Source organism: Rhinatrema bivittatum, unplaced genomic scaffold (genome assembly GCF_901001135.1).
Source record: "Rhinatrema bivittatum unplaced genomic scaffold, aRhiBiv1.1, whole genome shotgun sequence".
In the NCBI taxonomy this organism is placed as follows: domain Eukaryota; kingdom Metazoa; phylum Chordata; class Amphibia; order Gymnophiona; family Rhinatrematidae; genus Rhinatrema; species Rhinatrema bivittatum.
This window is the reverse complement of record NW_021820839.1, coordinates 27,814-40,251: the sequence shown is the minus strand read 5'-3', so window position 1 is coordinate 40,251 and position 12,438 is coordinate 27,814. Positions and strand designations below refer to the sequence as shown.

The 12,438-nt window shown below is 47.0% G+C and overlaps 1 protein-coding gene across 3 annotated transcripts in view; it reads right to left on the bottom strand.

The window, feature by feature from the left end:
* GADL1 (glutamate decarboxylase like 1) overlaps positions 1-12,438 on the bottom strand; it is a 143,432-nt gene that overhangs the window by 120,367 nt on the left and 10,627 nt on the right. For all 3 annotated transcript variants that reach the window (XM_029586456.1, XM_029586455.1, XM_029586457.1), the window contains exons 5-7: positions 11,777-11,892; positions 7,276-7,355; positions 7,126-7,180 (exon numbers count right to left, since the gene is read on the bottom strand). In XM_029586456.1, coding sequence (XP_029442316.1) covers positions 7,126-7,180; positions 7,276-7,355; positions 11,777-11,892 — 251 coding nt within the window. The remainder of the gene's footprint in view (positions 1-7,125; positions 7,181-7,275; positions 7,356-11,776; positions 11,893-12,438) is intronic.

Sequence of the window (12,438 nt, the reverse complement as noted above, 5' to 3'; positions counted from 1 at the left end):
AGCTCAGTGCTGAGGGTGGAGCTCTTGGCTTATTGCTTAAGGCATCAATCAATGTGGCCTGTAAGGTCAACAAGTCCCTCCAGGGATTCCGGAAGTTCGCGGACCGGAAGCTCATCTTTTATCCGGGAGGATAATCCCTCAAAGAAAATGGTGCAAAGGCAATCTTCTCTCCAATTGTGTTAGAATCCAGATGCCTTCGCAGGCTTCTCAGCAGCGGACATACACCGTGTGGTAGGGAGCCACCATTGGATGCTCTAACTGCATGTGATACTAGGACCTGGCAAAGAGACACTTAGAGAATATGTGCGCATTGATGCACACGCTTTGGCGTACATTGGAAGGAGAGTTGGGTACCTGCTCCGATGTTGTCACATGCTCAAGACTACTTAGCCTGCCTAGACTTGGATTTGTTGCCTCAGCAAGAAGGTCTCTTTGTTCCTGCTCCTCCTGCTCAAGCCTTCCAGTCTGGTTCCTGCCCTCTGTGTCAGCCTGGTTCCGTCTTCTCAGCCTTCAGCTTTGCTTCACCTGTGGCTCTGCTGCAGTCTTCAGCTCCACTTCAGCCCTCAGCCTTGTTTCAAGCCATCAGCCTTTTCTCAAGCCATAAGCCTTGCCTCAAGCCATCAGCCTTGTCTCAAGCCATCAGTCTTGTCCTTGTCTGGCTTCAGCCGCAAGCCTTGTCTTTGTATAGACTTTTGGACTCAGTCATAGTCTGGCCCAGGCCAATACTCACCCACCCACCCACCATTGGTGTGGGACTCCAGGACTCTACCTACAAGGCTGTGTCATGGAAAGAGGGGCTTATGCATACGCAGTTCCTTACAGTTTGCTGAGGCCATGAGCTTGGTGAATGCATCCCTGTGATGGGCCATTGCTGCCTTCATCACCCAGATGCAGAAGCAAAAAGAGAATTGAGTGGTCTCCTGCACCAGTTCATGTAACAGGCCCAGCATCAACTCAATCAAGTAAAAGGCTCATGATGGACCTTTTCACAGCATTTAGACGTAATACAAGTTCAACATCCAGCTTCAGTCTCAGTTCCAGTTCCAGCAATCCCTGCAGCAGCATCTATCATGATTCAACTACCGCCACCTCCAAGGTATGGGGGTGATCGTAAAGCATGGAGAGGATTCCTTAACATGTGCAAGATGCAATTTGAATTACAGATGGCTCATTTTTCTCCGACTGTGTCAAGATCACGTATACACTCTCCCTGTTGGACAGTCCAGCTCTTGTTTGGGCTTCTCCCTTGTGGGAACAAGATGATGTGCTTCTCAGGAATTTGGACAATTTCATTCAGCAATTCTATCTCATCTTTCATCAACCTGGGCATGTCTCATCCGCTGCCACAGAGCTCTTGCGTATTCTTCAGGGCAATAGTTCTGTTGGGGAATATGCGGTAGAATTCTGTACTTTAGCTTCTGAACTCGGATGGGGCAAAGATAGCCAAACTGCCATTTTTTGGCAGGGATTATCTGAGAGAATAAAAGATGAACTTACAGCCTGGGACCTTCCTCCATCCATCCATCCATCCATCATTGTCTTGGCTATTTGTATTGACCTGAGATTCCAGGGACAGGCTTGTGAAAAAAAGAACTCTCAGCAGACCTTGCTTGTGGTTCCCAGACCTCCAAATCTTTTACAACCCATCCTGGAACCACTAAAGATGGCTGCATTCAAAGAACCCTTTCAATTGGGTAATACCAGACTTTGGTAAATAGTACCTTTGTCTCCTCAGAAGTCAAAGAGAAGAGGCTTGAGGAAGGGGATTGAGGAGGGGGTACTTTTAGAATCCAGCTGCCTTCCCAGACTCCTCGGTGGTGGATGTTCACCATGTGGCAGGGAGTTGTTATGATTCCTGCCCGTGGAGCTACTCTCCATGAGCAGGCCTCTCACCTTCTTCAAGCCGATGCCACCGGGACCCGCCTTGCAGCAGTCATGGGCTGAACTGCCATGCTGTTGACCCCCAACGCGGCCTAGGGCCGCTGCTGCCGATGCCCTCCAGCTCCTTGTGCGGCCTGGAGCTGCCGCCGGCCTGCCTCCGTGGCAGGGAGCCGCGACGTCATCACTAGGGTCCTCATCGGATGGCAGGAGGCCATCCTGAAACCTGCCTGCTCCTCCCTGCACTGTTTCCTCCGTGCGGCTGGGTGCCGCTGTCCAGGGTCCTGTCTCTTCTTCCTGCTTCCGCTTAGGCACCGGCGCGCGCCTCTTCACTGCATTTAAAGGGCCTGCACTGGATATTCCCTGGGCTCCAACTGATGACAACTTCCTGCTTCAGCCATATTTAAGGGCCTCTTCTTCAGTCACTCCTGGCCTTCGGATCGGGTTTCACAGTTGTCTGTGTCTTCTGACTGGTCCAGGTCCTCTGTGGTCTTCTCCTGCTTTGACAGCTTTGTCTTCATGTTCCTGAAGTCCTTCGTCCAGGTCTTCAGTTATCTTCATGTTCCTGATGTTCTTCGTCCAGGTCTCCGGCTGTCTTCATGTTTCTGATGTCCTTCATCTGTGCTTCCAGATGTCTTCAGGTTCCTGATGTCCTTCGTCCATGTCTTCATGTTCCTGATGTTCTTTGTTTGTATCTCTTGATGTCCATTGTCCTTTCTGATGCCCTTGCCTTCGCCTCTGCCTCCATGCCCTGGTTCCTTGATGTCCATTTTCCTGGTGTGCCATTGTCATGGTCCGCAACCAGTCCCATGGGCGGGCTGTGTAGGGCACCTCACGGTACAAAGGCCATCTTCATCTCTGCAGTGCAACCCTCCGGAAGACTTCTGCTTTAGTCCTAAGTTTTTAATCCTTGAGAATCGTGAATCCTGTGCTTAAGTCTTGTACTGGTCTTCGGAGCCTATTGCATTTCGTGTTCGTCCATGTCAAGACTCTGTTCGTACCTGCTCCGCACCAGCGTGGTCCGCGACCAGTCCCGCGGGTGGACTGTGTAGGGTGCGCTGCGTTGCAGTCTCAACCCAGCACTTTGATCCTTGCCTTCGTCTACAGTGCCTTGATCCTTGCCTTCGTCTACAGCAGGGGTGGGCAAGTCCGGTCCTCGAGGGCTGCAAACCAGTCGGGTTTTCAGGATAACCCTAATGAATATGCAAGAAATAGATTTGCATACAACTGAGGCAGTGTGTATGCAGGTCTCTCTCATGCATATTCATTAAGGATATCCTGAAAACCCGACTGGTTTGCAGCCCTCAAGGACCGGAATTGCCCACCCTTGGTCTACAGTGTCCTTGCCTGAGTCTTCATCTACAGTGTCCTCACTTCAGTCTTCGTCTACAGTGTCCTCGCTTCAGTCTTCATCCAAAGTCTTCTGTGTTCTAAGAATTCCGTCTGCCCTTGTCCTCTGTTCGGCCTGCCGCCTTTTGCTGTTACCCAGCGGCAGGTCCGAAAGGGCTTGGAACGGTCGGAGGACTGTTCATCGATCAACATTGCGTTGTTAGTCATCCTGCGGCCTGCAGGTCCGGTTGAGGGTCAGACCTTGTATCCTTTGTCTTTGCTTCAGCATTGTCCTGCTCCTCATTACCCGTGCTCGCACCAGCTCACCTCCCACGGTTTGTCTTGGGGCTCCTCCCTGAGTCAAGCTGTGGCCCAAGGGCTCACAACACCCGCTTCAGAAATGACCATGCCTCCACGCTCGTAAGAGTAGCCGAAGGTCCCAAGCCCTCGGTTCGTAACAGCTGCCGGAGGCCGTGCTCGAAACAGAAGCTGCCATTGGATGCTCTGATGTGTGTGATACTAGGACCCAGCAAAGAGACACTTAGGGCATACGTGTGCACTGGTGCACACGATTCAGCACACATTGGTGGAAGAGTTGGGTACCTGCCCTGATGATGATGTTACATGCTCAAGACTACATAGCCTGCCTGGACTTGGATTTGTTGTCTCAGCAAGAGGGTCTCCTGGTTCTTGCTCCTCCTGGTTTCAGTCTTCTGTCTTGCTCGAGCCCTCTAGTCAGGTTCCTGCCCTCAGCATCAGCCTGATTCCTGCTTTCAGCTTAAATGTGGTTCCTGCCTTTAGCATCAGGCTGATTCCTGTCTTTGGCTCCAGCCTGGTTCCTGTCTTCAGCGTCAGTGTGGATCCTGCCTTTGGCTCCATCATGGTTCCTGTCTTCAGCTTCTGCCTTGTTCTGTCTTCTCAGCCTTCAGCTTTGCTTCAGTCTTCACCTGTGTCTCTGCTGCAGTCTTCAACTCTGCTTTAGCCCTCAGCCTTGTTTCAAGCCATCATCCTTGCCACAAGCCATCAGCCTTGTCTCAAGCCATCAGCCTTTTCTCAAGCCATCAGACTTGTCCTAGACTGGCCTCAGCCACAACCTGGTCTTTGTATAGACTTTTGGACTCAGTCATAGTCTGGCCTATGCCAAGAGTCACTCATCCACCATTGGCATGGGTCTCAGAACTCTACCTACAAGGCTACATCACTGCAAGAAGGGCTCACACATATGCCCTTCCTTACAAATTGAGCTTGGGGGCCAGGGTCCAGAACTCTATGGCATAGTCCATTAGGTTCCGGGTACCCTGGCACAAGTGGAGGAGGCTTGAGCTTGAGGTTGCCAGCTGGCCAGGTTTAATGAAGGGTGACCTTACGGTTGTGATGAACTGATGCAGGTCCCAGGGTAGCGGGTCAGAGCATTCCCACAGTAGGGAAGTCCAGGTGAGGGCCTTGCCATTGAGGAAAGAAAGGATGAAAATTGTTTTGACTGAATCTTCAGTGAACAGTGCTGATTGCAGGGAGAAATGCATATAGCATTGGTTGATGAAACCACAACGCTGGTTTGGGTGTCTGGCATTCCGGGGAGGAGCAGGTATATGCAGCGTGGGATAGCTCAAAGACATCGATGCTGCAGAGGCTGTCACCGGAGGAGTTGGAACAGAAGGGGCTATGGTAGTGTCCAAATGAGTGTTAAACCATTCGATGTAAGCTGTCAGGATTTCAAGGAAGTGCTTTTGCTCCTGGAGCTTGTGGGCTAGACCTGGAATGGCCTGAATAGCAGTAACAACCGCCGAATCCATGGCTTTGGCAATCTGTTACGTGCATGGACCCTTGGACCAAGGTGGAGTTGGTGCAACCTGCAGGAAGGAGTCCTGCAGGTCCCCATTGTCTGGCAATGGGGACCTGCAGGACTCCTTGGCTGGCAGAGCTAGTGGAAGCACAGGCCCAACTGGAACTTCACCAATAACAGTCCATGTTCCCCTTAGGTTGAGCTCTTGGGTACCGAGTATGGCTGGGCTTTGGCACAGGCTTCTGCAGAGGTGAAGATCCAACGAGAAGATGAAGTTTCAGGCCAGAGCCTAGAGGAACACAGGTAAAGAAGAATCCAGGGAGTCATAGGCAGAGTTCAACAGGGCCCAGATCCAAGTAGTGGTTAGTGGTGGGCAGAGTTCAAGCAGTGTTGTGAATAAGGCCAAGGTCAAACCAAAGAGATCCGTCCAAGAGCAGGCAGGATAGAAGGCAGGAAGGGAGGTAAGGATGGCACAGGCAAGAAGGAGAGGACACTGAAGAACTGACCAAAACATGAGGAAGTCAGGAACTGAAGACCAATACCAGGAACTCGGGAATAAGGACTGGAGCACAGGAATGCAGGAACACTGAGGCAATGCACACTTCAGAGAAGTCGGCCTATTGCTGAGGCATGGGTTATTGGGAGAGAGGTCCTTTTAAGGGCTGTGGGCAGTGACATCAGAATTGAGCACCATAGGGGATTCTCCACTGTGGGCTCTTTAAATCCCAGCCAGACATGCACATGTGTGCCTTGGAATCGGCAGCTTCCTGCTGCAGGCTGCGTCAGGCTTGCAGGAGCGCCGTTGTCAGCTGCATTGTGGCTTGGGCGGTCTTCCACGGCATCGGGACTGGAGATAAGAATTGCGGTCCATGGCCCCGTGTCACACACTTCTAAGTGCAACAGCGGGATGCCAGTGACCAGTAGTTGGTGTTCCACCTTCAGGCAGCAAAACACTGCAAGGAGCGGCAGTAGCCACAGAGGCATTCACGGAGCGGGATGCCAGTGGCCAGTGGTTGGTGTTCCGCCTTCACGGAGGGCTGCCATCTCCAAAAAAAACCCCCAAAAAAACCAAGAAACAAACAAACAAAGCAAGGGTGGGTAAGAGTATGGGGCAGGGGTGTGGCCTGCTTGTTGCGGCAGTTGCTACCCCTGATTGAGCTGGATGTTCACTGGGATGCGGATACGGCGCTGCTCTCTGCATAGTGGAGGGGTGGAAGGGAGTTGGGGCCGGAGGGTGCTGGAAGCCAATAGTGATGGGTCGGAGAGAGAAAAAGGGTGGGAAAAAAAAAAATAAATGGATAAACTGCGTGGCTTGCTGGGCAGACTGGATGGGCCGTTTGGTCTTCTTCTGCCATCATTTCTATGTTTCTATGTTTCAGGTTAAACATATGTGTATCTTATAATATGGACATATCTAATATGCACAGGTTATAAAATATTATTGTAGTTCAATGCATGACAATGTAAGCACATATATATGGCCCCATGGAGTTATTTGAAAGTTATGGAGAAAAACAGATTATGTGGGCAGATATAGATCACAAGACCCAAGCAGTCTGTCTGATGCTAGATCACAAACATAACTTGACAACTGGCTTTGCCCTCACCCCCACTCCTTGCAAACAAGAATTTTATGCACGTATCTTATGTTTAATTGTTTTTATTTATATCTTTATTTTTTCTAAGGCTTTAGTTTCTTTTTTCATAAATTTATCCATAGATTGAAATTGAGAGACAACCTTTTGAATAAAGCTTTAGCTGTAGAAGACTGTTGGAAAGTAACAGAACTGGAGACAAGGGGGAAAGTTTTTTTTAGTATATCATAGAGCAATCTAATTTGCTCTGATGCTTAAGGTTTTGGAGGCAGGAAGCTCTTGGCTATCATGATTAATTGGATGCATTTTGCCAGTCCAAATACCCCGGCTCCCAAGGATTAGCATTGGCTACTGCTATTGTGTCACCTATCATTATGAACAACTGATCTGTTTCTGGAGTGTGAGGCTGCGCTGGTGAATAGGACAGCTGGGAAGGAGCTATCCTCTTTTATCAATCATCACTACCTTTCCTTCTCCCACGCACACAAACACACACACACACCCACACACCAGGGCTCATACTCTTCCGCTGGTTCTCACCTCTTGTTTGGCTCGCTGGATCTGTTTCTCCAGTTCCTCAGGTATCATCTTACCTCTAAGGGACAGAGTTAACACTTTCAGTAATGTTCGCAAGTCGTAAGCGCAGAACTATTGCACGTTAAAAGGATGAAAGACGTCTCATCTCCTTACCTATCATCTGCTTTAACAAAATACACATTCTGTGTTCCGATGCCCAGGAACGAGGCTGCCTTTTTCATGGAGTAATGACTCTGAGAATATGGAAAAAAAGAAAAACAATAAATTACCAACCTGCACATAAAACATTTACAATTAGAATTATGATTTAAGGTTATTTTCAAGAAGTGCCCAGAGATTTTTTCACATTATTGGCATAATGTTGGTTTTTAAAATTGCATTTTATGTTACACACTACAGTGTGCATTTCTAAACTGCCTCGGACATGTCTTTTGACTGGAGGAGCCTGTATGCAAGTTTTGTAAATAAATAAAAATAACAGTTCTTGCTTGGCTTTGGTGATAACACCCTTCATAATATCAATCACAAATACCAAATCAATAATGATAAATCAATTTTCCCTGTGCATAGTTCAGACTTCACTTTTCAGCTTGCCTGCCCCTCTTTTCTACATGAAATGACTGTGGAAGAGGGTTAGCACAAATACAGTCTCCCAATAGTTGGGTACTTTCAGAACTTTTTAAAGAGATATGGACTAGTTTTAAAAGCGATGAGACTTGAACACTTTATTAGAAGCTTCCTAAGAATGTGTGTTGTTATTTTATATCCCTCCTTTGTACTATATATGGGGAATCTTCCATGTGTCTGAGCCTAAACTGTTTTTTTTTATTAATTATATATTTGCACATGTTTTCTACTTTCTGAAATTGTATTGGACTTTTGGCTAAGAAAAGTATTAATGGAGGACGTTTATTTGACAGTTAACACTTGAAACTTTCACATATTTGCAGAGTGACGTGGCTGTAAAAAGTGCAAAAGTCTTTCATGTTCAGTTTTCTTCAAGTGCCTCTTTGGTGATTCCCTAGTGCCGATCCAGGAGTCAGACAAAATAAACACTATCTCTCCAATTCATTTGTAAACCCCAGTGGAAGAAATGTGGCCATAATTCCAAAATCATAGGAACTTAGAAAATGTTGGCAGACAAGGATCCATCTAGTCTCTCCATTTCTGATGCAATACTATAGAACCTTCCCAATCTACCTATTTTCATTTGACATGTTGTCCTTTTAAATAAAATGCAATATATCTTTTCTGGACATGATACCCGCTATGCCAGGGGTGGGCACTTCCGGTCCTCGAGGGCCACAAACCAATCTGGTTTTCAGGATATCCCTAATGAATATGCATGAGAGAGATTTGCATGCACTCTGCCTCAGTTGTATGCAAATCTATGTCATGCATATTCATTAGGATATCCTAAAACCTCGACAGGTTTGTGGCCCTCGAGGACTGGAATTGCCCACCCCTGCTCTATGCATTGATTATTATGAGTCTGACATTGGTTGACTATGGGAATGTGTAGGGGCTAATCTTGCAACAGAGGCTTAAATCACTCACTGATGTCACTGAGGCAATGGGAAAAATGAAGATGGATCCTAGATGGTTCTCCATGTGGTTTTCAAATAAAGAACCAAATGTTCTTTTTCATATGCCACTAATGAGTGTCTAGTTTATCTATTCTGGCATATTTTTATTATTTTTGTTGTGTAGTTAATTAAATGTGTGACTGTCTGAGGCACTGCATTGTTTTTATTAAATTGTTCCCCCCTCTATGGGACTCACCGGGTACATACAGTATAAGATTACTGAAGGAGCTAAAGGAGAATTTGTTTGAACCTATTACAGCTCTGTTAAATGTAGCGCTTGAAACAGGAGAGATTCAAACAGACCGAAGAAGAGCAGATGTGGTACTGCTCCACAAGGAGGAGGTGTAAAACTGCTGAGCTGTTAGTTTAACATCCGTGGCATGCAAGGTAATTGGAAGCACTACTGAGAGACAGAATAGTGCAAAGCCATGAGGCCAGCGGGGGATCATAGGCAACACGGTTTCACAAAGGGAAAAACTTGCCAAATAAACTTAATTCATTTTATTTTAGGAACTGATTAGAATAGTACATTAGAGGGCTCAGTAGATGTTGCCTATCTGGATTTATGTAAAGGCTTAGACACTGTTCCACATAGAAAACTAATGAGTAACTTAGGAAATCCAGGAGCTGAACAAATATAAAAAACTAACAGGGTCATTTATCAAATAGCGTTATGGCGTTTTCGCATGCATTAAGGCATTTTCGCATGCGTTAAGCACCTTTAACGCATGCAAAAACCCCTTAACGCATGCGAAAACGCCTTTTAATGCATGCAATAGCACCAATGAATGGCCGGCACCATCTTGTGCTCCTACCATGTGACAGGGGCCGACCAATGGCACCGGTAGCCCCTTTGACATAGTAAGGGCAAAGGCTATCGGCACCATTTTGAATACTGGCAGCCGACGGCCCAAGTGCAGGAGATCACTCCAGGATCCCCGCTGGACCACCAGGGATTTAGCAAGTCTTGGGGGGGACAGGAGAGTGGGGGGGTTTATTCGTTCAGGATTCATTGCATTCGTGGAGGGTTCACCATACATTTTGCGACCCCACGAATGCAACAAATAGGGACCTATACGTTGCGGATTGCGCATTCATTCACAACGAATGCACATCCCTAGAGCATGGCCTGCACTATAAATCATATACAGAAAGACTGAAGGAGCTAAAGATAGACCCTGTAGAAGAAGGAATGCAAAGAAGAGGTGTATTAAAAACACTTAAATATTTAGCAGGCTCCAATAAAGAATGCCACAAGTGAAGTAAGACCGATGACAGAACAGTAGACAAGTATAAATGAGCAGACCGGTTGGACCAAGTGGTCCTTTTTAGGGATGTGAATCGTTTTTGAACAATTAAAATTATCGTCAGATAATTTTCAAATCGTCCTAAATCGTTAGAGTGCATGATACAATACAAATGCCCCCGATTTATCGTCAGGGGCATTTGTATTGTATCATTAAATAGGGCATGGGAATTATTTGGGGGAGGGCGGGAAAACCGGCACACCAAAACAACCCCTAAACCCACCCCGACCCTTTAAAACCAATTCCTTACCCTCCCCCACCCTCCCGAACCCCCCCAAAATGTTAAATTACCTGGTGGTCCAGTGTGGGGGGGGGGGTCCCGGCGCGATCTCCCGCTCTCGGGCCATCGGCGCCATTTTGGCTGCCAGTAATTAAAATGGCGCCGATGGCCCGATAAAAAAAAAAACCCACCTGACCCTTTAAATCGACCCCACCCTCCCGACCCCCCCAAAACCTTTTAAAATTACCTGGTGGTCCAGGGGGGCCTCAGGGAGAGATCCAGGGGGGCCTCGGGGAGAGGAGAGATCCAGGGAGGCCTCGGGGAGAGATTTCCCGTTCCCAGGCATCAGCTGTTCTAAAAAAAAAAATGGCGCCGATGCCCCTTTGCCCTTACCATGTGACAGGGTATCCGTGCCATTGGCTGGCCCCTGTCACATGGTAGGAGCACTGGATGGCCGGTGTCATCTTTAAAGATCTTTAAGGATGGCGCCGGCCATCCAGTGCTCCTACCATGTGACAGGGGCCGGCCAATGGCACGGATACCTTGTCACATGGTAAGGGCAAAGGGGCATCGGCGCCATTTTTTTTTAGAACAGCTGATGCCTGGGAACGGGAAATCTCTCCCCGAGGCCCCCCTGGATCTCTCCTCTCCCCGAGGCCCCCCTGGATCTCCCCCCGAGGCTCCCCGAGGCCCCCCTGGACCACCAGGTAATTTTAAAAGGTTTTGGGGGGGTTGGGTGGGTGAGGTCGATTTAAAGGGTCGGGTGGGGTTTTTTTTTAGCGGCGCGGGCCTCCCTAAAACAATAATTAGCGATGTGAATTGGAATCGTTTCCGATTCTAATTCACATATCTTAACGATCAGATTCCCCCCCCCCCCCCCCCAGCCGAATCTGATCGTTAAGACGATCTGGCACACGATTCACATCTCTAGTCCTTTTTGCCAACATCTATGTTTCTAAAGTATGATGTGATATGATATAGGAGTTAATTTTCAAAAGCCTATGTGTAATTAAAAGGTTGTTTATAAGTAAACAGACCCTTAGACAACTATCCTAGGGGTTGTACGTGTACAACTACATGCGGAAGCAATTTCACGCTTAGTTGTACATGTACTTGAAAGAGGCGTTCTCGGGGGTACAGTTACGGCGAGAAAACCATTTGTGCACATACTTTCTAAAACCAAAAGGGTTCGCATAAATGTACGAGTCAACGTTTACGCCTGCTCTCGTGCAGGCAGAAATGCGCGTGTGTTGGCCACACAAGGGGTTTGCACATACCCATTAATTTTCAAAGCGGACTTAGGGCATGCAACCCCGCTTTGAAAACCACGGCTCCAGCTGGCATGTATACAATACTCTCATCAGACTTCAGCTCTAAGCGCTAGGCTATAACACTGAGCTCAGAATGCTTTGGACTGTTGCATTACAAGAAATAATTCTAATATTGTACACAAGTCCCACTAAAAGAATTTTGTGCCCATCATTTGACCAGGATGATTAATCCAAGCTTTGTTGTTGCAGAGCTGGGAAATAATTCAGTACCTCTTCTGATGTAAACATAACAAGCCGTGGTGCTCCTGAAAGACCTTTCTCCTTTATATCCGGACAGTACTTATATCTGGCTAAATTGGCAGCATACATATTGGAAACAGAGCCTCCTACAAAACAAAAAAGGAACACCTAATGACACATTTATTGCTATTTTGTTAGGATCAAGTTCTAATTTTTATTTTCTACCCTCCTTTCTCCAATTCTACCCTGGTTCCCCCCAGTATCTTTTATCTCTACCCTGGTTCCACCATCAAATCTGCTATGTCTCACACATCATTATACTGTTTCTGCTTCTTATTCATATTCTTATAAATTTTTAATGTGATTTTTACTCTGGTTCGATGTAAACCGATATGATATGACTTGTGTCATGAATGTCGGTATAATAAATATAGTCTTTACTGTTGAAACAAATCAGTTTCTTGATTGAGGAAGACTAAACTTAATTCCATTTGGTGCCTAGGCTATAAAACTTGTGGTAAAATCTTACCATGCAAGTTGGTAAAAATTGAATATGCATGCTAAAACACCACTTTGTGGTAATGCAGTAAGATGTACTGAGTTCACATTCAGTAATCACAATACTAGCAGGACCATGGTAAAAGTATACAAGGGAATAAAAAAAATCCTATGCTATGCATGCTATCTCTGCA